Source organism: Dendrobates tinctorius, unplaced genomic scaffold, assembly GCF_039654945.1.
Source record: "Dendrobates tinctorius isolate UK_male_01 unplaced genomic scaffold, ASM3965494v1 ptg000199l, whole genome shotgun sequence".
In the NCBI taxonomy this organism is placed as follows: domain Eukaryota; kingdom Metazoa; phylum Chordata; class Amphibia; order Anura; family Dendrobatidae; genus Dendrobates; species Dendrobates tinctorius.
The window spans coordinates 6,403,470-6,431,120 of record NW_027361866.1 but is presented as its reverse complement, the minus strand read 5'-3'; the positions used below and the strand labels follow the sequence as shown (position 1 = coordinate 6,431,120).

At 43.0% G+C, this 27,651-nt stretch overlaps 1 protein-coding gene across 2 annotated transcripts in view; it reads right to left on the bottom strand.

Annotated features, from left to right (window-relative positions):
* SPAG16 (sperm associated antigen 16) overlaps positions 1-27,651 on the bottom strand; it is a 1,757,100-nt gene that overhangs the window by 1,600,495 nt on the left and 128,954 nt on the right. For both annotated transcript variants that reach the window (XM_073553217.1, XM_073553218.1), the window contains exons 7-8: positions 18,847-18,964; positions 15,259-15,328 (exon numbers count right to left, since the gene is read on the bottom strand). In XM_073553217.1, coding sequence (XP_073409318.1) covers positions 15,259-15,328; positions 18,847-18,964 — 188 coding nt within the window. The remainder of the gene's footprint in view (positions 1-15,258; positions 15,329-18,846; positions 18,965-27,651) is intronic.

Here is a 27,651-nt window from a genome sequence, read left to right as displayed (position 1 = left end):
GGCGGCCCTAATGACATCACCAGTCCAGGAACCTGTGAGGGATGACCTGATCCCTCAAATACCTTGGGACTGGTCTTGCAAGCCGCCGGATATATTCTTGGTTCCCCTGTGTGTTACTTAGTGATTGATTTCTGTTTGACTCTGACCTCAGCCTGGATTTCTGACCCCTCTTTTGCCTGACGATTCTGTACTTCTGCTACTCTCCAGGTTTGTGACCTTGGCCTGGATATTCTGACTCTGCTACTTCCTAACGATTCTGTACCTCTGCTGCCCTCCTGGTTTTTGACTCTGACCTTGGCCTGAAATTGACTCTGCTATTGCCTGCCGTTTTTGTACTTCACTTTGACGACCGTCCTGCTCTGGCCGCTGCTCCTATTCAGACAGTACCTCCTGGGCTCTATTGTAAATCCAAATTCCTGTATAGGGGTAAAGGGTATCAGTGTTTCTCGGGGTGTTGCCTGGCTGCAGCCCAGAACCGCAGACGGACGTTACATTATATCCGGCCATAAAATTAACTGCTTCTTGTGTATATACCCAACATATACAAAAGCAGTCTCCCTGAACTTTTTTTTTTCTTCTTCTGACTGAGCTGATTTTTAGCCTGAACACCTGTTGCAGTGCACAGCCTGGAAGATCTCTCTCATTTTCTTGGACAACTATGCGGCAGTCTGGAGTCTTCAGGGAGAGAGCTGCACCTCAGAGATCCATGCTCCTGGCACGTCGACCTCTGGGCAACTACTCTGGCTATGGTTGCCCAGGGGCTCAGGTATTGCCCGCAGATGCGGCTAAAGTTTTATTACCCATTTCAGTTTCATGTGGTCAGAAATCGGTGTGTTTAAACGCGTATGTGGATAGTGGCTCTGAAGGAAATTTTATGGATTCCTTGACTGCTAGGAATCTGGGTGTAACTCTACTAAAACTTAATGCCCCTATTAAAACCACGGCTATTAATGGCACGTCCATTATTCAGGAGGGGGTTAAGTTTGTTACTGCCAAGGTTGCTATGTCTGTGGGAGCTTTACACACTGAGCTGGTGTCATTTTTTGTGATGGACAATTTAACCTCTGCAGTTATTCTGGGTATGCCATGGCTACGCCAGCACAATCCTGTCATCGACTGGCACTTGGGTGACGTTGTACGCTGGAGCCCACAGTTTCAGAAAAATTGCATATCCTTGGCAGTAAACAAAGTTAAGGTTAAAACCCCCCGCATACCGTTTGCTTTCAGAGATTTTGAGGATGTCTTTTCTATTGTAGAATCTGAAAAGCTACCCCCTCACAGAGAGTATGATTGCCCTATTGATCTGATTCCGGATGCCAGTCTCCCTAAGGGAAGAATATTTAATCTCTCTGGCCCAGAGCATCAGGCCATGAATGACTATATTGCAGATAGCCTAAGAAAAGGGTTTATCAGACCGTCCATTTCTCCAGTTGGGGCCGGGTTCTTCTTTGTGGAGAAGAAAGATGGTGGTCTCAGACCCTGCATTGATTATCGGGAGTTGAATGCAATCACTCTAAAAAACCAGTATCAGCTTCCACTCATCCCTGATCTTTTTAATCAGCTAACAGGAGCCCGTTGGTTTACTAAACTTGACCTCCGGGGGGCATATAATCTGGTCCGCATAAGAAAGGGAGATGAGTGGAAAACGGCCTTCAATACACCCCTTGGCCATTTTGAGTACCTGGTTATGCCGTTCGGACTCAGCAACGCACCTGCCGTATTTCAGCACTTTGTTAATGATATTTTTAGAGACATTTGTGGGGTGTATGTCGTGGTGTATTTAGATGACATTCTGATTTACTCTGCTGACCCTGTGACACACTCTCAACACGTCTGTTCTGTGCTACAAAGACTACGTGAACACTCCTTGTTTGCTAAACTGGAGAAATGTGTCTTTTTTGCTGAGGAGGTACAGTTTTTAGGATACATGGTTTCAGGTTAAGGCTTCCGCATGGATCCTGCCAAGGTCCAGCCTATTAAGGCTTGGGTGCAACCAAAATCGCTGAAAGCGCTGCAGCAATTTTTGGGGTTCGCTAATTATTACCGCAAGTTTATTAGAGGTTTCTCAGAGATTGCCAAGCCACTCACGGATCTGACCCGGAAAGGGGCGGACGTGGCCAACTGGAATCCTGAGGCAATTCAGGCGTTTTCTACGTTAAAAGAGAGTTTTGTGGCCAACCCAGTTTTGGTTCAGCCGGATCTGGACCGTCCATTTATTGTGGAGGTGGATGCCTCTGAAGTCGGAGTGGGAGCAGTGCTATCACAAGGCACTACATCCCTCACTCAGCTTCGTCCATGTGCGTTTTTTTCCCGCAAATTCTCTCCCACGGAGAAAAACTATGATATTGGGAATCGGGAACTATTGGCAATTAAATGGGCTTTCGAGGAATGGCGTCACTTCCTCGAGGGCGCCAAACACAAGATCACGGTAATTACCGATCATAAGAACCTGACATACCTAGAATCAGCAAAAAGGTTAAATCCTAGACAAGCAAGGTGGGCATTGTTTTTCTCTAGGTTTAATTTTATAATCACCTTCCGCCCTGGTACAAAAAATGTGAGGGCCGATGCCCTCTCTCGCAGTTTCTGCCCCTCACAAGCCGAGGACTGTGAACCAGTTCCGATATTGGCCACTGGGATTATTGTGTCCGCAGTGTCATTGGACCTTCTGGAGGAGATCCGTAAATCCCCAGAACAAGCCCCTGATACTACGCCACCCAACAAATTGTTCGTTCCGCCTGCATTTCGCCTACAAGTGCTTAGAGAATCACATGACTCTGTTTTGGCAGGCCATCCTGGTCTTAATAATACTGCCAGATTGATAACTAGGAATTTTTGGTGGCCGACGGTGGTTAAGGACTGCAAAGAATATGTCTTAGCATGTGAGGTCTGTGCCCGCGCCAAGTCCTCCCATACTCGCCCTGCCGGCTGGCTCCAGTCCTTGCCCACCCCCGAGAGTCCATGGACCCACATCTCCATGGACTTCATTACGGACCTTCCGTCCTCAGATGGAAAGACGTGTATTTGGGTGGTGGTGGACAGGTTCAGTAAACAATGTCATTTTGTCCCCCTGTCGGGGTTACCTAACTCGGAAACGTTGAGTAAACTGTTTATTGTACATGTGGTACGTTTACACGGTGCCCCGGTCAATATTGTGTCTGACAGGGGTACCCAATTCGTGTCAAAGTTCTGGAGGGCGTTCTGTAAACACATTGGTATTGAGCTATCTTTTTCCTCGGCTTACCACCCTGAAACCAATAGGCAAACCGAACGTGTCAACCAGGCTCTGGAGCAATACCTTCGTTGCTACATCTCAGAACACCAGTCCGATTGGGCAGAACATCTGCCACTAGCCGAGTTTGCCCTAAACAATCAGTATCAGGACTCCATTAAGTCTACCCCCTTTTTCTGCAACCACGGGCTGCATCCGCGCTTTGGCTCATTCTCGGCCAGAATGTCGGAGCTTCCTGGGGTAGAGAAAAATATTCATCGTTTAAAAACCATTTGGTCTGAGGTAAACTCTAACTTGAAAGGGGCCCGGGTTAGACAGACCTTGGCAGCGAACAAACGGCGATCCAAAGGACCGCACCTGGGAGTTGGAGACAAGGTTTGGCTCTCCACCAAAAACATCAAGCTTAAAGTACCGTCTGCCAAACTGGGTCCCAGATTTATTGGTCCATACGAGATTATAGAGGTGATTAACCCGGTGGCCTTCCGTTTAAAACTCCCTCAGTCTTTCAAATTACCCAATGTCTTCCACAAGTCTCTCCTCAAGTTGTATCGCTCCCCAATTCACCCTGTCCCGTCCCCTCCTCCTCCCGTTTTGGTCGGAGGGTCCTTGGAGTATTAAGTCCAGGGTGTCCTTGACTCCCGCCTTGTAAGAGGGTCCGTACAGTATCTGGTACACTGGAGGGGCTACGGCCCGGAGGAGAGGTCCTGGGTCCCTGCGCGGGACATCCATGCAAAAGCACTAATTAGAAGGTTTCACCTCCTTCACCCTGACAAACCAGGTTTTGAGGGTCCGGAGGCCCCTCTTGGAAGGGGGGGTACTGTCACGTCTCCGTCAGATTTGGGGCCTGCTGTTCCGGTCGCAGCCACTAGGAGGCGCCGGGCTGCCACTTCGCCGTCAGACTCGGGGACGGCTGTTCCTGCCTCGGCCACTGGGAGGCGCCGTGGTTCTATTACATCGCCGTCAGACTCAGGGCCTATGGTCCCAGCTTTAGCCACTAGGAGGCGACGGTCTGTCACGTCACCGTTGGATTCGAGGCCTGCTGTTCCGGTCACGGCCACTAGGAGGCGCCAGACCGCCACTTCACTGTCAGACTCGGGGACGGCTGTTCCTGCCTCGGCCACTGGGAGGCGCCGTGGTCCGCCCGTGAGTTATGGTGGTGACAGAGAAGTGGCTCCTGCGCAGGCATCTGGTGGGCGCAGGCTCCGCCCCTCTGTCAGTCATCAGGGGGTTACTGCAACTCCATCTGGCCTGGTCCTGGGGGCGGCCCTAATGACATCACCAGTCCAGGAACCTGTGAGGGATGACCTGATCCCTCAAATACCTTGGGACTGGTCTTGCAAGCCGCCGGATATATTCTTGGTTCCCCTGTGTGTTACTTAGTGATTGATTTCTGTTTGACTCTGACCTCAGCCTGGATTTCTGACCCCTCTTTTGCCTGACGATTCTGTACTTCTGCTACTCTCCTGGTTTGTGACCTTGGCCTGGATATTCTGACTCTGCTACTTCCTAACGATTCTGTACCTCTGCTGCCCTCCTGGTTTTTGACTCTGACCTTGGCCTGAAATTGACTCTGCTATTGCCTGCCGTTTTTGTACTTCACTTTGACGACCGTCCTGCTCTGGCCGCTGCTCCTATTCAGACAGTACCTCCTGGGCTCTGTTGTAAATCCAGATCCCTGTATAGGGGTAAAGGGTATCAGTGTTTCTCTGGGTGTTGCCTGGCTGCAGCCCAGAACCGCAGACGGACGTTACATGAACTTACTAACCCATGACCTCTTAGTTTTACAGTCATCCGTGCCTCTTGGGCCACTTACAATCTTTGGTGATTCAAAGTTAACCTAGCAGGAAGTACGGCAGCGTCTAAAAATCACTAAGATTGACAAATCCCCGAGCCCGGATGGGATACACCCCCGAGTACTGCAGGAATTAAGCACAGTCATAGATAGACCATTATTTTTAATCTTTAAAGATTCCATAATAGCAATGTCTGTACCACAGGACAGGCGTATAGCAAATGTGGTGCCAATATTCAAAAAGGGGACAAAAACTGAACTTGGAAATTATAGGCCAGTAAGTTTAACCTCAACTGTGGGTAAAATCCTGGAGGGTTTTCGAAGAGATACTATACTAGAGTATCTAGAGAAGAATAACCTCATGACCCAATATCAACATGGGTTTACAAGGGACCGTTCCTGTCAGACTAATCTGATAAGCTTTTATGAAGAGGTAAGTTCAGGACTGGACCAAGGGAATGCAGTGGATGTGGTGTACATGGACTTTTCAAAAGCTTTTGATACGGTGCCACACAAAAGGTTGATACATAAAATGATAACAATGGGGATAGGGGAAAATATGTGTAGGTGGGTTAAGAGCTGGCTCAGGGATAGGAAACAAAGGGTGGTTATTAATGGAGCACACTCGGACTGGGTCACGGTTAGCAGTGGGGTACCACAGGGGTCAGTTTTGGGCCCGCTTCTTTTTAACATATTTATTATTGACCTTGTAGGGGGCATAGAGAGTAGAATTTCAATATTTGCAGATGACACTAAACTCTGCAGGGTAATCAGTCCAGAGGAGGACAATTTTATATTACAGGAGGATTTATGTAAACTAGAAGCTTGGGCTGATAAATGGCAAATGAGCTTTAATGGGGATAAATGTAAGGTCATGCACTTGGGTAGAACAAACAAGATATATAATTATGTGCTTAATTGTAAAACACTGGGCAAAACTGTCACTGAAAAAGACCTGGGTGTATGGGTGGACGACAAACTCACATTTAGTGGCCAGTGTCAGGCAGCTGCTGCAAAGGCAAATAAAATAATGGGATGCATTAAAAGAGGCATAGATGCTCATGAGGAGAACATAATTTTACCTCTATATAAGTCACTAGTGTGACCACACTTAGAATAGTGTGTACAGTTCTGGTCTCCGGTGTATAAGAAAGACATAGCTGAACTGGAGCAGGTGCAGAGAAGAGCGACCAAGGTTATTAGGGAACTAGGGGGTCTGCAATACCAAGACAGGTTATTACACCTGGACTTATTTAGTTTGGAAAAACGAAGGCTTAGGGGTGATCTTATTACAATGTATAAATATATGCGGGGACAATACAAAGACCTTTCTAATGATCTTTTTACTCTAGACCTGTGACGGGGACAAGGGGGCATCCTCTACGTCTGGAGGAAAGAAGGTTTAAGCATACTCGCAGACGCAGATTCTTTACTGTAAGAGCAGTGAGACTATGGAACTCTCTGCCATATGATGTTGTAATGAGTGATTCCCTAATAAAATTTAAGAAGGGACTGGATGCCTTTCTTGTATAAAGTATATTACAGGGTATATACACTAGTTTCCTTAATATTGCATTGATCCAGGGAGCTAGTCTGATTGCCGTATGTGGAGTCGGAAAGGAATTTTTTTCCCCAATGTGAAGATGTTTGCCACATGGGTTTTTATGCCTTCCTCTGGATCAACATGTTAGGGCAAGTTAGGATAGGATATGGGTTGAACTAGATGGACTTAAAGTCTTCCTTCAACCTTAATTACTACAGTTGTGGCCAAAAGTATTGACACCCCTGCAATTTTGTCAGATAATACTCAGTTTCTTCATGAAAATGATTGCAAACACAAAATCTTTGGTATTATCTTCATTTAATTTGTCTTAAATGAAAAAACACAAAAAGAATTGTCCTAAAGCCAAATTGGATATAATTCCACATCAAACATAAAAAAGAGGGTGGACAAAAGTATTGGCACTGTTCGAAAAATCATGTGATGCTTCTCTAATTTGGCTAATTAACAGCACCTGTAACTTACCTGAGGCACCTAACAGGTGTTGGCAATAACTAAATCACACTTGAAGCCAGTTGACACGGATTAAAGTTGACTCAACCTCTGTGCTGTGTCCTTGTGTGTACCACATTGAGCATGGAGAAAATAAAGAAGACCAAAGAACTGTCTGAGGACTTGAGAAACCAAATTGTGAGGAAGCATGAGCAATCTCAAGGCTACAAGTCCATCTCCAAAGACCTGAATGTTCCTGTGTCTACTGTGCGCAGTGTCATCAAGAAGTTTAAAGCCCATGGCACTGTGGCTAACCTCCCTGATGTGGACGGAAAAGAAAATTGACAAGAGATTTCAACGCAAGATTGTGCGGATGTTGGATAAAGAACCTCGACTAACATCCAAACAAGTTCAAGCTGCCCTGCAGTCCGAGGATACAACAGTGTCAACCCGTACTATCCGTCGGCGTCTGAATGAAAAGGGACTGTATGGTAGGAGACCCAGGAAGACCCCACTTCTTACCCCGAGACATAAAAAAGCCAGGCTGGAGTTTGCCAAAACTTACCTGAAAAAGCCTAAAACGTTTTGGAAGAATGTTCTCTGGTCAGATGAGACAAAAGTAGAGCTTTTTGGGCAAAGGCATCAACATAGAGTTTACAGGAGAAAAAAAGAGGCATTCAAAGAAAAAACACAGTCCCTACAGTCAAACATGGCAGAGGTTCCCTGATGTTTTGGGGTTGCTTTGCTGCCTCTGGCACTGGACTGCTTGACCGTGTGCATGGCATTATGAAGTCAGAAGACTACCAACAAATTTTGCAGCATAATGTAGGGCCCAGTGTGAGAAAGCTGGGTCTCCCTCAGAGGTCATGGGTCTTCCAGCAGGACAATGACCCAAAACACACTTCAAAAAGCAGAAGAAAATGGTTTTAGAGAAAGCACTGGAGACTTGTAAGGTGGCCAGCAAAGAGTCCAGACCTGAATCCCATAGAACACCTGTGGAGAGATCTAAAAATGGCAGTTTGGAGAAGGCACCCTTCTAATATCAGGGACCTGGAGCAGTTTGCCAAAGAAGAATGGTCTAAAATTCCAGTAGAGCATTGTAAGAAACTCATTGATGGTTACCGGAAGCGGTTGGTCGCAGTTATTTTGGCTACAGGTTGTGCAACCAAGTATTAGGCTGAGGGTGCCAATACTTTTGTCTGGCCCATTTTTGGAGTTTTGTGTGAAATGATCAATGTTTTGCTTTTTGCTTCATTTTCTTTTGTGTTTTTTCATTTAAGACAAATTAAATGAAGATAATAATACCAAAGAATTTGTGTTTGCAATCATTTTCAGGAAGAAACTGAGTATTATCTGACAAAATTGCAGGGGTATCAATACTTTTGGCCACAACTGTATGTTACTATATCGGTCCTCACAGATTCCTCCATGCTGATCAAGAGGTTCCCTCTCTCAGCTTGTTCCCCTATCAAGGTAGCCTTAAGTGTCTTAACTAAGTGTCTTAACTTGTCTCGCCTGTGCCGCCGGACAGGTCCTCATTTGTAATCCCCTGGGCGGCCTGCTAGCTTCGCCACATCTGGCGTTGCCAGAAACGCTACTCTGACCTCCGGTGCTCATTGCGTTCCAGCCTGGAACGCATTCGGAAGTCGTCCCTGCGGCACCCAGAAGTGACATGTGTGGTCCTTTGCCAGCGGTGGAAGCTGAGAGTCTTCACTGGGAGGGAAGCGGCTCCAAGCCCAGAGCCACTGCTCGACTGTGTGTGCGGCTGAGGAACCCCCCTTCTGGGGGGTGTTAGCCCCATACCTCTTGACAGGGGGAAGGAAATGATGGACCCCTGATCCCCCTGAGCCCACAAGGTAACCAAGGAAGTGCCAAAGCTCCATCTCAGACCTTCCCACGTCTTCTCTCATATCTGTCCTTACAGGGACAGGAAAACACTGGTGAGTGTGGGTAAGAGAGGTCTTTTAACCTCTCGTATGTTTCCTGTCCCTATAAAGATAGGACAACCTCAGTGATGCGGACAGGAAGGACGTCCTGGAAAAAGGGGTTGTCAAAGTAAACAAGTTAAGTCAAAAGTATAACTGCAACCCCTACACTAAAGGTAATTTTTACTTAAAGAGAACTTGTCAGTTCATTCGTTAACACTGATTAAATTGATACCGTTGGTCAAGAAATCCCTGTCTGTGATTTCCCGGCCCAGCCTCTTTTCCTGCCTCCGGTATTTGAGTGACAGGTCACTGCTGAGATTTCAAATGAACAAAGACCTGAGACAGATGGAGAACCGGGGAATTAAAGACAGGGAGAAGACTCAGTTCCAGTCCAGCCCCTGTGAACCAAAATCTAATTCACAGAAAACTTCAAATTTAAATTACAGAAGAACAACAAAGCGGATGTCATGACTCTGCTGTTTGTACCCCAAGGCCAGAGGCTTCTTCCCTGTCCATAACACTAGAGGCACCCTAGCTATCCGTTCCCTGGATTACTTCTAATGGTGAGGAAGCCAGGGCCACATACCTTACTTAGCTTCAGAATCCACCCTCAGTCTGTTCCGTTCCCCCACCCAGGGAAGAGGGGAATAGTAGTGTATGACTATACACCAACCAGACTAACAAGGTAATACGAACAGGGATTAGAGAAAATCCAATCATACAAAAATGACTCACGAACAAAAGAGGGAGACATCGGGGAGTGAAGGATGGGAAAAAAAGAAAGTAAGAGAAGGAGAGGATTTGCACACATCCAAAACCTAGCAACAGTCTTAAACAAACCAAACACCTTCTCAAACAACATACCACCAACTTCTGATGAATCATGAAGCATGAAGCCAACTCTGGCAATGCCTACTTGCCAGAGTCCAGTTTATTCAGTAGGGAGGCGTGGCCAATAGTGAACAACTGAGAGCCTTAAGGCAGGAAAGCTTCCAGGAGCTCTCTACAAAGAAAATTAACAACTGCACTGCAAGAAGAAACCTGCAATATTTAATAAGAAGATTAAGTGCTTCTAGTCAGTGCAGGAGGAGAAATCAGATGGCGCGGTCTTCAGGCTCCTCTTTGATGCGCAACTCCATGACAGCAGATTTCTTCACCAAAGGTATAAATGTAATCTGTACTACAGTGCCATTACAGCTATGTATTTACTTTTCAAAATTGTGCTGACAGCTTTTCTCATAAAATCTCAGAATATAAGACATCTTTTGCCAATATCAGAACCCTCTGCATCCATAGAAAATGTGTTCAAAGAATTGAGATCAACAATAAATACCACGACATGTCTTTTTGATCATGAACTATATTATCTTCATACTTATATTTTTTATATCCCTTAATTTCTATGTTTTAATATTATGTCATTTGGTTTTCTTTTTCTTGCATATATGTTTATAGATTTGCTAATTTTTTGTTTTTAGTGTACATCTGATAAAGGTTGGTTAGACCGAAATGTCAACCTGCTTGTCCACAGCTCAATAATTCAATAAAATAAGTCATTTTCTCTCTGAGCCGAGCGCCGAATTACGTTTTGAATACAAAGTATTGAGAAAGTTGGCCTACATCATTTTTAAATCAAAAAACCAACAATAATTAGGGGGCACAATGGGAAAAAGGTATTGGGATACACCCGGGGCCTATAAAACAAAGATAAATATGCACTCAAAAAAGAAAAGTTATAGGCCATACTATCGATCATCATCAAACTGTATAAAGATAGCAAATAGTTTTTACTGGATACAAAAACACATGAGAACAACAAACATTAAAAACATTTAAAAGTCACACATGTGACATACAAAAAGCAACGCTTGAGCTCATAATATATCTACAGCCAATAACCTGTCACATGGGTCAAAAAGTTCATATATCTATGCATGATAAGACATAAACAGCACGCCACCTAACACGTATGATAAAGGGGAGGTTAAACATAAAGGTTTTGGTAAAGCAGTAGTAAATAACAATAACAAATAGTATCAGACAAGCTGCACGTGGCTTAAATAAACATATTATACATTAATACTCACTAAGAGATGCGCACAAGAGTCCACCAAGCTTACATTATAGGAAAATGCCTGATAAAAAGTGTGGCACCCAATAAGTCACTCAGCACGAAGGAGCAATAAATGTAGATCACCCTAGTAAAGCTGAAGGGCCATGTGAAAGCAAAAAATGGCCCAAAACGCATCAAGGGGACAAGCTAACCATCCTTTAAGAAATCTGAGGATAGCTGAGGGTTAATACCTCTTCATGAGTGTTGTAGCTTGCCTAATGAGGCGCACATGTAACCAGGTAAAGGCTGCAAAGAATACCCGACGAGTGTCGCCAACCGTGGCGTGTCGCCACATGTGTGTATGGCCTATAACTTTTCATTTTGAGTGCATATTTACATTTGTAAATCAAGTAACCACCAAGGTCATAGTGAGACATTTTGCATCTTGATTTCCAAATATAACTGTTACCTGTGTTCAGTTTATAAGGTAGAATATACTGTATCTGCTAAATGCGTACATTGTGCAAACCGTCAGCCACATAAAGGTCAGCCGAGATTACAAGATCATTTACAAGAAATTCTTCTACCACTGCACAAAAACCCCAGTATCTACAGCGATAATGAAGACACTAGATACTGCATTTCTACAATTTTCTGACATCGGTGAAACTCACGGAGGCTTTCATAAGCAAACTGGTATCATTTGTAGAACACGTTGCCATTTTTGTTCTGACAGCTATAAAACTGATGGTGTTGTAAACATGAAAACAGCGATGGTCCTGTCAAAGATTATCCTTTTCGTCTCGTAGCTCTACAGGACATAGCGTTTGTTTAGATTTAATAAAGGAAAGAGTGATCTTAGAGGCAGCAGTTACTGGACTCATTATTCATCAATGTGAGTGGGTAGAGTGCTGGCTGCACTGTGTCATGAGGCCTTGTCTACCAATCTGCGAAAATACTTGTGTTAAACATAAGGACATGAAAGATGTCAAAACCACATGGATCTGACAATGCTGCCTCATCTAAAGTTTATTCTTTGTATCAGAAAGCAAGCTGGTTCCTGGAAATACTGAGCAGCAGTTTCACCGAGCTCTGTTCTGCATGAGAAAAAAACCCGCCTGACTATGAATGGTCTCGGCTAATTAAAATGTCACAAGTTTACAATGATTTAAATACATGATTATATGGTGTATACTAGTTTTGAGCTAATTCAGCATATATTTAAAGTGTAATTATGAAACATTTTCAATATATTGTAGCCAATTTGATGCACTGATCACTGGTGGGTGTCGAATCCTGAAACCAATTTCTCAAACAACCCAGAAGGATACAGCTTGTGCATTAGTAAGCGGCACAGTGATGTATGCACCCATTGACTTTCAGTCTCACTTGTACATCGGTGCACACTGATTCCCCCTTAATCTCAGCCAGAATGTAGAGTATGCGCAAATCGATTAGGTCAGCATTGGACGGGAGCCCTGAGAACCATCCCTCACTTGATGGCATCTACGGCTCTTCCTTTGATTAGTCAGACTGGTGCGACATCACCTGAGTGTCACACGGTAACAATGGCATCACATCATGCCGGAAAATCAAAAGTTGTGCAGTGGATACCAACACTTAGGAGGCAGTTCTCAGGGCTCAAATTCATCACCAACAGATCAGTGACAAGGTCGATGAACGGGGTTCTGCAAATTGATTTGCACCAACTCTACCAGTATGACATTTTATGACAGGAAATTTATGCCATGTTTTTAAAGCACTGTAGCATAAGGTCTGTACAGTTGTGTTATGCTCCTACTTTAACCGCCAGGAACAAAATTACTCGAATCCCAGCAGATTACTCTAGAAATATGGTGCTCAAAACTCACTGCAGCATTTAAGTGGTTTCAGAAGGATGAGACACCTTCCCTCATCCCATCCTAATTCCTTCTCCTCAACCAAACTGTTGGTTACCAGGGCAGAAAAATGGCATCCAGATTTACAAAACACAGAAGTCCAATAAATTGCCTATCATGTAAGCACCAAACTAAAAGGCATAGAATAGTGCGATACAGAAGTATTGTAATGCATTATACAAGCGATTAAATGATCACTTTCCAAAAGTCCTCTGCTGAGACTAAAAACAAAAAGTAAGTTAAGGCCAAAATAGGCAATGTCCTTGTTGGGTTAAAGGTGTTATCCACTATTGGACAACCCCTTAATAGCTTAAGTAACTCACATAAATTTAAAAAAAAATTTACCTTTAAAGGGAACCTGTCTCCCCCCAAGGGCGTTTTTAGCTAAAAGAGCCAGCCTCAGCAGCGCTAAGGCTGCATTCTGTGAAGGTGGCTCTTCCGTTTCTGACCCCCAGTAATGCCGAAATATTAACTTTTATAAATAGGTCCTCATACCTGTAATGCGTCCCATAGGTATGGTGTGTCCCCCTGAAGCAGCCGCCTCTCCGCCTTCAATCATGTCTCTGTAGCGTTTGGGCCCCGCCTCCTATAGCCGTCCATCACGCCCCTGTGCTGCCGTCTGGGCCCCGCCTCCTATAGCCATCCATCATGTCCCTGCTCTGCTGTCTGGGCCCCACCTCCTTCTGTCTCCTATGCCGGCGCCTGCTCTGTGAAAACAGTTCTCGGGCATGCCCGTGAACTGACATCTGGCGATCAACGCCTGCATGTTGTGGAGGCCTCAGATGCTGCCCAGCAGTGTGAATACATCATGACACACACACTGCGGGGCAGAATCTGGGGCCTCCACAACACGCAGGCGTGATCGCCCTATGTCAGTTCACGGGCAGCGCGCACTGCGCATGTCCGAGAACTGTTTTCACAGAGCAGGTGCTGGCATAGGAGACAGAAAGAGGCAGGGCCCAGACGGCAGAGCAGGGACATGATGGAGGGCTATAGGAGGCGGGGCCCAGATGGCAGCACAGGGCATGATGGACAGCTATAGGAGGCGGGGCCCAGACGCTACAGAGACATGACAGATGGAGGGGAGGTGGCTTCTTCAGGGGGACACCACCATACCTATGGGACGCATTACAGATATGAGTATCTATTTATAAAAGTTTATATTTTGGCATTACTGGGGGTTAGAAACGGAAGAGCCACCTTCACAGAATGCAGCCTTAGTCCTGCTGAAGGTGGCTCTTTTAGTTAAAAACGCCCTGGGGGGGTGACAGGTTCCCTTTAAGAGGACTTGTTTTTTTGCAGGATGAGTCAGTGGCACCATTTTGGGGTATATCTAACCTAATAGATATCTTCTAATAACACTTTATGAGAAGAAATAAAAAAAAAGGTGTTTTTTCCTTTTAACATTTTAAATTTTACATTTAACTTCATTCTGCAGGTCAGCAAGATATTGGCAACATCAGATTTATGTAGTTCTTTTACGATAAAATAATTACACTATTTGAAGAAATTTTTTTTGTGTTGCCATACTGAGTCATACATTAAACATTTTTCCATCAATAGAGATTTATTATGGTTTTATTTTTTTGTGTCACAAAAAGTTTTCATTGGTCTCATTTTTCTGGTACATATGACTATTGGATCACTTTTTATTACACTTTTTGGTGGGTAGGCGGAATGAACAAATAAAAAGAAAAAAATATCTTGTGTGTTTTGCTTGTTTCTATATTGAACATCATTCCGTATACATGCAAACTTTTTTCTGTAGGTCGATATGATAATGACATTACCAAAATTTTTGTTTGTCCACAGACAGAGATTTGTGAGGTCTTATATTTTGCAAGACAAAACATTAGCTTTAAGGGTATGTTTCCACGTGGCGTATTGGCAGCGCTTCGCATGTGTTAATTCAATACATGCGGAATCACCGCATCCTATACATAGACTGTGTAAATTATCTTGCAGACACGGAGCATCTCTGCAAGTTAAATAGATATGCTGCAGTCTATAAAGACGCGCCGCATGTGCATATACGCAGGTCTGCCACCTGCGTCTTTGAACGCATAGTGGAGATGGGATTTCATAAAATCCCCTCCACTATGCTGTAACATCTGGATGCTGTGGATTGGACGCTGCAGCTGTACACAGTGTTCATTCCACAGCGTTTCCTAACCGTGGAAACATACCCTTACTGATAGAGTTTTTGGGAACACAGGACTTTTTGATCAGTTTTTAACTTTTTATTGGAAAGATGAACAAAATAAAGCAATCCAGGCACTTTTTCGCATTTATGGGGGGGTGATATTCAGTGCACTATGAACATAAATATATATATAGATATATAGCTAGATAGACACAATACCTTTTTTCACAGGGAGATCCACTTTATGTCCAGATTCTAAATTCTTTAAGGTAGCCTGCAGACCAGTCACCTGGAAAGAGGAAAATAAAAAACCACATTGAGGATTTTGAACAAAATATAATTGAAAAAAAGGAATTCAACTTCTGATGCATCTGAGTGAGATGAGAAACACATTCAATTTACTATTGGTAAGAATAGTTTTGCCCAAACATTCAATTACAAAATGAAAATCATTTTCTAACAGGCAAGCACAGGGTAATAATACAGACTTTTAAAACTGCCATCCAGAAAAACTAAATTTCTGTAAATATCAATTAATTCATCGGGACCGGGATCAAACCGAACACTTTACACTTTAGAATTTGAATTGAACTTTGCTAAATGGAGCAAAGACATAAAAGTCCAAAAACTCATCCTTACAGCCATGTTAGATTTCTGTCAGATTCAGTGGTAGAAATAAGAAGGAAATAATTGGAAATACCAGGCTGTTGTAGGTCAATTAAAAGACCCATTCTACAGTTTTTTTTATTTCACGATCAGTAAAAGATCAATAACGTACGTATAATGCATGCAGTGAAATATGTACGGTAATTAGGCCAAGAAGTGTGGTGTTATGATAGTGTAGTAACTCTTGGGAAAATGGATAACACACTAAAAACTGCAACTGACCCTGCCGGTTCCTGAATGGGCTAGAGATACTGACCCCAGAGTCTCTGATGGTTCCTGTGCAAGCTGAAATAGCCCTAACCACAGACTACACAATGGCAACTCAGACCTGTGCTTCCTGAAAGGCCGTCGAGCACTTCAAGTTCCTCCTAAAGAATCGGAGGGCACAGCATAGTGTAAATAACCTACAGAAGAGAATGTGTGCTCAAATAGAAAGGTCACAAAGTGAGTAGAACTAACCATGAAATACAAAAACAAGCATTAAGTACTGCTAGAAAATATGCCGCTTACTTACTAAAAAGAAACAGATAGGTGCAGAGTAAAACAGAAACTGAGAAAAAAATCCTAGCTGACCTTTCCCTGATTGACTTAAACTATAGCAGGATGGCTGGATATATAAATGAGACAACCACCAGCAAGAAACACCAACAGGGAGAAGCCGCACCCGAAAAGTGATAGTGAAACAAATGAACAGATGGCAACAATTGTTACCCTAAAAAGACTGAAGCTACAATAACAGAAACATCCAGAGAAAAAATAGATCTTCAGTGGCTCGGTGGACAGAGAAGCTGATCCCAAAGTACAGGCTCAATGTAATGCTAGTCACTAATAAAAGACAAAAGCGCAAGTCAGGTCACAGTCCGCGGTCAAAATACCAGGAGATAGCGGATCAAAGCAAAAAGTCAAAGGGGTAGTCAGAACATGACCCATGGGTCAGGCAGTGGAAGATTACAACTCAAAACAACAGAATCAGGCAAACAGTCATCAGGAAGCACAAACTACGTCTAGCAGGGATCAAAGGCAAACAACTCAGTAAATAGCTTGGGCAATCTCCAGATCAGAGAACATCTGGATAAAGTCCTGTACCTCCCAATCCCAGATTGGACAGCTGAGGTATCAATCAAAGCTCAGAGAGTTCAGCACGCCCAGATCATAATCAAAACACTGACAATTCAGCATGACCCAGTTTCCATAGGACAGCAAAACAGTCACTCACTGAGTGAAGAAATCATGACACTCAAGGTTTCGAATGTAGACGCATGACATGCAGTTTGTGATGGGGTAGAAAAGGAGGTTCAGATGAAGTGTAATGGGCAGTGGAGGCGAAGGACATGTAAAAGGTGAGGAAAGTATGTTTTTTCACACTGTTTATTATATTCTGGAATCTAGAAATGCCCTCAAGCATAATACGGGACATTCAATTTTTGGGTAGTGTGAACACTGTCCTACCGAACTGTTCACTTTTGTGCATGTCTCATATGTTTTTAATCTATTAGTTTCTTGCTTATGCAAGTTTTGGGAGATTCCCGCCCCTCTCGTGCGACATGCACATAAAAAAGCCATCTTGCACAGCGTGTCCGCATCGGGCAGTGCCTTTCTGAATCCTGCTCATATAGGTACTGTTCACATGATCAGGTTTTAAATACATTAATTAGGACTCCTCTGAGATGGGTATACCGTGACGTTGGTGAAGTGGCTTAGTATACATTTTTTTCAAAAAACGTATCAACTAAATACCCTGTTTTCGTTATCATCTTTTTACTAGCACTTGCTGTTTACTGTTATATATTTTGTACAACAGAGTATTCTTGCACGTTTGTTATACTGTGTTTTTTTGTGCTTATATTGGTTGATAAATTTAGTGCATTTTCAGATAGTCTCATTTACTGTGTGTCTCTTTCCTAGGGAGCAACACTACTTTTAAAAATAAATAATAAAAAATTAAATTAGGTTAATTTTGTAGCCCAGTAGGTTGTGGAGGTACAATTTCACAAAAAAGTTGGACTATTTTAAAAAGTGACAAATTATGAATTCGTATAAATCATCAGGATAAGAAAAGCATGCTCACGTGGTCAAAAAACACAGAAAACTGAGGAATAGTGATGAGCGAATGTGCCCAGATTATCAGAGCATGCTCAAGTGCCAATAGAGTATTACTGGCGTGCTCAAAAAATATGTTCCAGTCCCCACAGCTGCATTTCCCATGGCTGTTTGACAGCTGCAACACAAGCAAGGATTGCCTGTTTGTTGGTTATCCCTGCATATGTTGCGACTGTCTAACAGGAGCGATACATGCAGCTGTGGGGACGCAAACATATTTTTCGAGCACGCCGAAGACACTCTTTGAGCACATGAGCATGCTCGGATAGTGCCTTATCCAAGCACATTGGATCACCACTACTAAGGAATGAAAAAATGAAAATGAAATGCCAATTAAATAATGAATACAGCGCAAACATAAAAGTCGCAAAAGATTCTTAATGGAAATCGGTCACCAGGTTTTTACCAACTTATCTGAGGGGAGCATGATGTAAAGACTGAAGCCCTGTTTCCAGGGTTGTGTCACTTACTAGGTTGCTTGCTGCAGTTTTGATAAATATACTATAAACAGAAAGCGGATAATTAGTGGTGTGCGCCGGGTTATACAAGCCTCCGCATTCAGAGAACTGGTAGATGTGCAGCAGAAAACTGAGATTTTAACATAACTGCAGCACCCAGTAAAGTGACACATACAAGGAATTAGGGTTTCTGCCCCTACATCATGCTGCAATTAAATGGGGTAGCAAATATCTGGTGACGAATTCCATTTAATCACATAATAAATGTTGTGCTAGGCATGCAAGTAAGGTTTTGGGGGTTTTTTTTTAGAGCAAATTGAACCAAAATTCTAGGAAATCTCTCCCCAAGCATACATGTAAACAGCTATATTAAAACACTAATGTATCTTACCCTCATTTACACAAAATTATAGAAACTAAAGGGGTTCTGCCTTTATCCATATGCAGCTGTTACAAGTTTGAACACTGGAAACAAAGTCAATCACAAAGAAGGGACTAAAAAACAGGTTTGTGTATAATGCAGTCCCTGTAAAAAAACACAAAATAATTCTGCCATGTGCAATTAATAAAGCAAACATATCACCTCTCCAACAGCTCGATCCCTTTCTAGACTAGTCAGCATCTTCTGCCGCAGGACTGTTTGGTATTTTTCATGTAGCTGCCTCAGCAATGGTTCATAAGATGCATAATGTGCCTTCAACCTTGGAAAAAAGGAAAAAAATATAAAATAAATATATAAGTAAAGTGACCTTTTATGAATGCATGCGGCAGAAAAGTCAGCACTGTGATTACTCAGACCAACTAAGGCTGGTTTCACATTTGCGTTTTTTTTCGCGGTAATTTAGCGCTAAATAGCGCATGCGTTTTTTTTTCCTATACTTTGCATGGGATGCGCTTATGTGCGCATACACATGCGTTTGTACGCGTTTTACCGCGCATGCGTTTTTTTGCGGTATGCGCTCGGGCGCACAAAATGCAACTTGTTGCATTTTTTGTGCGTCCGATTTGCCTCAAAAAAACGCATGCGCGCGCAATGCGTTTTTTTACAGCAAGACACCCATTATAAGTCTATGGTGAGCATATGTGCGCATTGGCATGCTTATGTATGCGTTTTTTTGCACATGCGTTTTTTTTTTTACCATTAGTTTAGACAATGGAATTTAGGGGTTTGGGTAAAGTTAGGGTTAGTTAAGGGGGTTTAGGGTTAGGGTTAGGGTCAGGGTTAGGGTCAGGGTTAGGGTTAAGTATGGTTTGGTTAAGGGTTAGGGTCAGGGTTAGGGTTAGGGTCAGGGTTAGGGTTAAGTATGGTTTGGTTAAGGGTTAGGGTCAGGGTTAGGGTTAGGGTCAGGGTTATGGTTAAGGTTAAGTATGGTTTGGTTAAGGGTTAGGGTCAGGGTTAGGGTTAAGTATGGTTTGGTTAAGGGTTAGGGTTAGGGTTAGGGTCAGGGTTAGGGTTAGGGTCAGGGTTAGGGTCAGGGTTAAGTATGGTTTGGTTAAGGGTTAGGGTCAGGGTTAGGGTCAGGGTTAGGGTTAAGTATGGTTTGGTTAAGGGTTAGGGTCAGGGTTAGGGTTAGGGTCAGGGTTAGGGTTAGGGTTAAGGTTAGTTAGGGTTTGGGTTAGGGTTAAGTATGGTTTGGTTAAGGGTTAGGGTCAGGGTTAGGGTTAAGTATGGTTTGGTTAAGGGTTAGGGTTAGGGTCAGGGTTAGGGTCAGGGTTAGGGTTAAGGTTAGTTAGGGTTTGGGTTAGGGTTAAGTATGGTTTGGTTAAGGGTTAGGGTCAGGGTTAGGGTTAAGTATGGTTTGGTTAAGGGTTAGGGTTAGGGTCAGGGTTAGGGTTAGTAAAGTCATGGTTTGGGTTAGTGTGAGGGGCCACCTAATGTTGGAAAAAAACGCAAACGCGGTAAAAACGCACTAAAAACGCATACAAACGCATAAAAACGCTGCGTTTTTTTCATGCATGCTCATAAAAATGCTTGAAAAAAACGCAGCAGTTGTATGCTTTTGTATGCGTTTTTCAATGCGTTTTTTTGCGGGAAAAACGCGCTGCAAAAAAAAGCAAGTGTGAAACAGGCCTAAGGGCCCAATCATATCTCAATAAAGTTTGAACTTTTAGACATTGCTTCTTCTTAGTTTGTTTTGGATGCATAACTAAGGGCCCATTATTCACATTTTTATTATTATTATTATTGGCAGTATGGAGATAAAGACTTCATGACATCTGTATAAATTATTTCCAAAATGTTCTGCTAGTGAGGGGAATATATGCTACAATTACAAAGAGCATGTATGTAAAGGTAAGATGTAGAGGCATGATTCACATGTATTTGCCAGAGACCAGAAAAAAAGCTCACAGCCATGAATGCTAACAGGATAATTGCCCACAAGGAATGCTGCTCACACGGAAAATTGCCCACGTGGACAAAATACCAACAGTTATCACCTCTTCTCCCAGACCTAAAATATGTTATATCACTCTGGAGCCTGTGTGCAGTGTGACCCCAGCTGTACCGGCATGTGTCCAATTTTCCGTTTGTGAATACAGCCTTAGCCCTCTCTAATAAAGTGTTTTAATAAACTGTTGTTATTTTGTCCGTGTGGGCAATTTTCCTGTAGACAGTCATGGCTATGGGCAGTTTTCATGGAACTGTATTTGCCTTTCAATAGCTTATCAATTAGAACCTTAACCATCAAGCTCTTCTGCAATATCAATATTTATGAAGACACATTTTAATACATTATGAGAAAATACTAGAGATAAAGAAATAAAAATATTAATGGAGGTAAATGAACACGTGACAACAATATATACTGGTATATGTATTAACTACATCTTTGTCAGCACATGTGTGTTACTATTATTATTATTATTTATACAGGGTGGGCCATTTATATGGATACACCTAAATTAAATGGGAATGGTTGGTGATATCAACTTCCTGTTTGTGGCATATTAGTATATGGGAGGGGGGAAACTTTTAAAGATGGGTGGTGACCATGGCGGCCATTTTGAAGTCAACCATTTTGGATCCAACTTTATTTTTTCCAATGGGAAGAGGGTCATGTGACACATCAAACTTATTGAGAATTTCACAAGAAAAACAATGTTGTGCTTGGTTTTAACGTAACTTTAATTTTTCATGAGTTATTTACAAGTTTATGACCACTTATAAAATGTTGTTAAATTTTTTTTTTTCCACTTATAAAATGTGTTCAAAGTGCTGCCCATTGTTTTGGATTGTCAATTCAACCCTCTTCTCACACTGTTGACACACTGATAGCAACACCGCAGAAGAAATGCTAGCACAGGCTTCCAGTATCCGTTGTTTCAGATGCTGAACATCTCGTATCTTCACAGCATAGACAAATGTCTTCAGATGACCCCCAAAGATAAAAGTCTAAGGGGGTCAGATCAGGAGACCTTGGTGACCCATGGCCCACGATGACCAATCCACTTTCCAGGAAACTTTAGGAATGCTCGGACCTGACACCCATAATTGATGCCATGGTGTGGTATATGGGGTACAAAGATAGTGGGGCCATACTTCATCAATGGAAACCTCAATGCCACTGGATATCTGAAATTGCTACATGATGATGTGTTGCCCTCTTTATGCATTGAAGATGGCACGTTCCCTGAGATTTTTCCAGCAAGATGGTGCACCACCACATTATGTGTGTTAGGTCTGAGCATTCCTTCAAGGAATCTAACCCCCTTAGACTAACATTTCTTCTGCAGTGTTGCTATCAGTGTGTCAACAGTGGGAGAAGAGGGTTGCATTGACAACCCAACACAATGGGCAGCACTTTGAATACATTTTATAAGTGGTCATAATCTTGTAAATAACTCATGAAAGAATAAAGTTAGGTTAAAACCAAGCACACCCTTGTTTTTCTTGTGAAATTCTCAATATGTTTGATGTGTCACATGACCCTCTTCCCATTGGAAAAAATAAAGTTGGAACCAAAATGATCATTTTCAAAATGGCCGCCATGGTCACCACCCATCTTGAAAAGTTCCCCCCCTCCCATATACTATTGTGCTACAAACAGGAAGCTGATATCACCAACCATTCCCATTTTACTTACAGGCATCCATATAAATGGCCCACCCTGTATAACATCATTAATTCCATGGTGCTGTACAAGAGACGGGGTTACAACAAAATATAAATATCACTTACAGTAAACAAACTAACAATGACAGACTGGTACAGAGGGAAGAGGACATTCTACAGGTTTATGGGGAAGGAGGCAGTAGGTCGGAGGTTGCAGTAGCTCCGATGATGTTGAGGTGGCTATGTGGTCATTACAGGTTGTAAGCTTTTATGAAGAGATGGGTTTTCAAGTTCCGTCTGAAGGATCCAAATGTGGTGGATAACCGGACGTGTTGGGGCACAGAATTCCAGGGGATGGGGGATATTCGGGAGAAATCTTGGAGGCGTTTGGAAGAGGAGTGAATAAGTGGGGAACAGAGAAGGAGGTCTTGGGAGGACCGGAGATTATGTGAGGGAACATATTGAGAGATTAGTTTGGAAATATACGGTGGAGAGAGATTATGGATGGCTTTGTAGGACAGTGTTAGTAGTTTAAACTGGATATGCTGGGAAATTGGAAGCCAGTGAAGGGATTTGCAGAGGAGAGAAGAGGAGGAGTAGCAAGGAGAGAGATGAATTAGTCGGGCAGTAGAGTTAAGCATGGACTGGAGAGGTGAGAGTGTTAGCAGGGAGCCCACAGAGGAGAATGTTGCAGTAGTCGAGGCGGGAGATGATTAGCGCATGCACAAGCATTTTGGTAGAGTGAGGGTTTAGGAAAGGTCGGATTCTAGATTCTAGCTTGGATGTACGGTTTGAAGGACAGGGCAGAGTCAAGGGTTACTCCGAGGCAGCGGATTTCCAGGACAGGAAAAAGTGTGATTTCATTTATTGTGATAGTAGAGAAGGTATGTAAGATGGAATAAAGGTAATGAGTTCAGATTTGTCCACATCAAGCTTGAGGAAGCGAGAGGAGAAGGAGGATATGGCTGATAGACACTCTGGGATTCTGGACAGCAAAGAGGTGACATCTGGACCAGAGAGGTAGATCTGAGTGTCATCAGCATATAGATGGTACTGGAAGCCATAGGACTTTATGAGTTGTCCCAGGCCAAGGGTATAGATTGAGAAGAGAAGGGGTCCTAGGTCAGAGCCTTGAGGGACACCAACAGAGAGAGGGCGAGATGAGGAGGAAGTGTAGGAGTAGGAAACGCTAAATGTGCGGTTGGTAAGATATGAGGAGATCCAGGATAGGTCAAGGTCTTTGACACCAAAGGAAGAGAGGATCTGTAGTAGGAGGCAGTGGTCAACCGTGTCAAAGGCAAAGGACCAGTCTAGAAGGCGAAGTATAGAGAATTGTCGGTTAGCTTTGGCTGTTAGTAAGTTTGGCCAGGGCAATCTCAGTGGAATGGTGGGGACAGAAGCCAGGTTGTAGGTTGTCGAAGAGCGGGTTAGATGCAAAGTGAGAGGAAAGTTCAGCGTGGACGTTATGCTCAAGGAGTTTGGAAGCAAATGACAGCAGAGATATGGGGCGATAGATGAACATAGCGCTCGGGTCAAGAGATGGCTTTTGAGGATAGGTGTGATTGTGGCATGTTTGAAAGCAGAGGGGAAGGTACCAGAAGTTAGTGATAGGTTGAAAGATGGGTTAGGGATGGGATAAATGTTGTGGTGAGGTTGGGGAGGAGGTGGGATGGAATGGGGTCAAGGGCACAAGTGATGAGGTGTGATTTGGAGAGAAGATGAGCAAGTTCTCCTTCAGTGATTTTGGAGAGGGAAGTTATGGTGTTAGGGCATTGATCTCGTATACAAAGGGGTTGTGGTGGTTGATCAACAAAGACGACTTGTTTGTTCTATCTTATTTTTGAAGAGCATGGCAAAGTCCTCATCAGAGATTAGGAAAGTTGGAGGGGGAAGTGGTGGGCGGAGGAAGGAGTTAAAAGTGTTGAACTGTTTGGGGCTGTGGGATAAGGAAGATACAAGGGATGTAAAGTAGGCCTGTTTAGCAGAGGTGAGAGCCGATGAATGGGAAGTGTTGCTTATTTGAATGAGGTGAAGTCGTCTTGCGAGTACGTTTTCTTCCAATGCCGCTCTGTAATTCTGGATACTTGCCGAAGCTTTTTAGTGATGTTATTGTGCCAGAGTTGTCTTCTGATTCGTCGCACTCTGCTATGATTGACAGGGGCGACCGAGTCGATGGCTGATGCAAGAGTGGCATCGTAAGAATCTAGTGGCATTGTCTGTGTTGTGGAGTGAAGCTATGGAGGACAGTGGTAGAATAGAGTCAGAGAGTGTGCGAGTATCTAGATGTGTGAGGTTTCTGCGGGGATGCGCAAGTTGGTGGACATGGGTGACAAGTGAAGAGGACAGTGATGAGAACGTGAGTAGATGGTGGTCAGATAGAGACTCTTTGGCACCTTCATGCTTCATTTGGCAGCTTTCCTGGTCGTTCTCAAGGGATGCTGTGGCAGTCCCCACTAGGATCATGTTCCTCTTGTGGTAGCTAACTACTGCTCATCATTAGTATTTCCTTGCATCTCTTCATATGTACTCCCTTAGTTGTTTGTGGGGCTGCTTTGGCAAGGATTTATTGTAATTCTGCCAGTCCACCTTTGCACTATTTAAAGCACTTAGTGACCTTCTTTGAATTGTCATATGCTATTTGGCTGGGATTGTCTAGCATTATATATTGTATTTTTCTATCTAGGTCTTGCTACATCAAGCAAATAATTATTTCAGTATTTTACTGTCTTTAGAAAGGGTGCCAAAAATTGTTATTTGCATTGACTGTGATACTTTCTTTGGGTTTGCGGGATGAAAATCCATGTCTTTTTTCTGGGCATTTGGTTTTTAATAGTTTTTAATGTTGTGTGTTTTCTGTTTTTGCCAAATAAAATTTGTATTTTGTACTACATATTTTACGTACATTTGTTCAGGTTGATCGCCATTATAGCATGTCTTTTTTCTTTGTTGTTAGATAGATAGGGAGCAGAGACAGGTGAAGACTACGTCTATGTGGGTGGCTGCGGAGGACCACTGACTAAGTCCAAAAGATGAAGTGAGAGACAGGAGTTTTGAGGTTGTTGACTGGTGGGTGTCAATGGGGATGTTCAAGTCACGCATGATGATGGTGGGAATGTGAACGGAGAGAAAGTGAAGAAGCCAGGTGGAGAACTGGTCAACAAAGGCAGTGGTAGGGCCCGGAGGTCGGTATATGATGGCCACTTGGAAAGAGAGTAGATGCGGACAGAGTGGACTTCAAAATAGGGGATGATAAGGGAGGGTGGTAGGGGTGGAACGGGTTAAAGGTACAGTTGGAAGAAAGGAGAAGGCCCACTCCTCCACCATGTCTGTTGCCAGAGCGAGGAGTGTGAGTGAAGTGGAGGCCACCGTAACAATAGCGCAGCAGGTAAGGCTGTGTCGGAGGGTGTCAGCCATGTTTTGGTGAGGCCCAGGAAGGAAAAATTACGAGAGGTAAAGAGGTCGTGACTCACATGTGTATGCGTCCTACAATTTATCTATCTTGCTGTTTTTACAGCTACCTGTTGCAGACTCTGTGTATAGGCCACAATCCCAAGACGAACAGGAGGTCTCCTGATCAGAACTAACATATGCCTCACCTATGCCTATTAGACTGTTAGTTTTGGGTCAGAACACTTGTTAGTCTAGGGATTGAAGTCTCTATCCACACTATATACTTCGTAAAACACAGTTATTAGAGAAGTAACCCTATCGACTGCAAAGCTGGAGAGAGCTAATCTAACAATTTTCATCATTTGCAATTTTGCTTCTCAGGATACTAGAGCAACAACTAAACTCCGCAAAACTAACAAAATACATTGAGCATGATTTATTAAGACTGTCAATCTTCTCACTAGTGTTCATGAGGAGATGTCCTAGAGTCAGAGGTGCACACCTCTTAATGAATCTGGAGCATCCAACGAGTGTCATGTACCGATATGAGTCACACCAGAAAACTTACTGGAGTAAGGTTTTCAGAGTAGAAAACACCACAGCTTATCATGAATTAGATAAGATGTGGTGTCACACCACTCAAAACACACACATCACTCGCACTCATTTTAGCAGAGCTTGGGAAATCGGCCAAAAGCAGCAAAATTATTGCGCAACTCTGAGTTTCAAAGCCATATATACCAGAATTCTGGCAAAATTGCTTTGATGAATTGAGGCCAGTGACCTTTTTTGTGCCATAGTTATCAAAAGTGTCTTAAGAAGTACATGCAAATTGCCTCTTCAAGAAGTACAGTCATCTATGACCTTAGCCCTTCTATCTTTTAACAACAGCCCAACCAGTGGATATAAAAGGTTTTTTTCAGATACTTTCTATTGGCAGCTAGGAGACTGACCCATAGGCATTGGAAACAAAGGGAACCTCCTACTCGTGCTGAATTTGTGGTGGAGCCAAATGATATTCTTAGATTGGAGGAACTAATTGCCTAAGTTACAGGTACAGTGGACAAAGTTTCAGGGCGACACTTCAGCACCTTGGATCATGATCAGAAAGTCACAGAAATTAACCACCTGTTTGCCTCCTACATGAGGTTTTCTTTTTCCAAAACTTCTTATATTTTCCTTTCTACATAAATGATAGACAAATACCCACTGAGGTGAGTTTTTTTTCCTTTTCCCCCTTCTCCTATCTACATTGCCCTCCTTCCTTGCTCCGCTCTCGCTCTACCCCTTTTTCGGTTCTTTCTAGAATCTGACACTCCTCTTCTTTTATTTCATTTTGTGTTTCCCTTTTCCCTTCCTCTTATCTCTGACCATTTCTAGAGTTTAATAAGGCTTTTTGAGATAGCCACTGTTATCAATTACCTTGAATACTAATTACATTGTATAATTGTTAATATGAATGCTTTCCAGCTTTAATACTTTGCGGTTTTGACCCTATCCTGTGAAAAAAAATGTAATAAACTTTCAATTTACCTAAAAGTGTTTCATGATGTTTGATAAATTTAGCACCTCAAAGCCACTTTTTTCTAGGGTGAAAAAAAATCTTTACTTTTTCACAAATTCCTGCTGTAAGAATTGAAGCTTCTTTTTACATCTTTTTAAAAAGTTGCAATTTCTAAATCTTGTTTGCACCTATTTAAATAACCCTAACTGCCCACCTTACTATACACATTTCAAAATTGGTCAAACAATTGTAATTAGTCATTTTTTTCCATTTGCATGCAAAAAAATATAGCGAATGGGCCACTTTTATAATATAACAATGAGCCAAAAGCTTTGATAAATTCCCTCCAGGTTGTTGCGTATATGTTTTCCCCATGTCCCAAGACATAGAAAACAACAAACAATTTTTTTTTTTTTAAATCTCAAACTAGGCACTCTTGC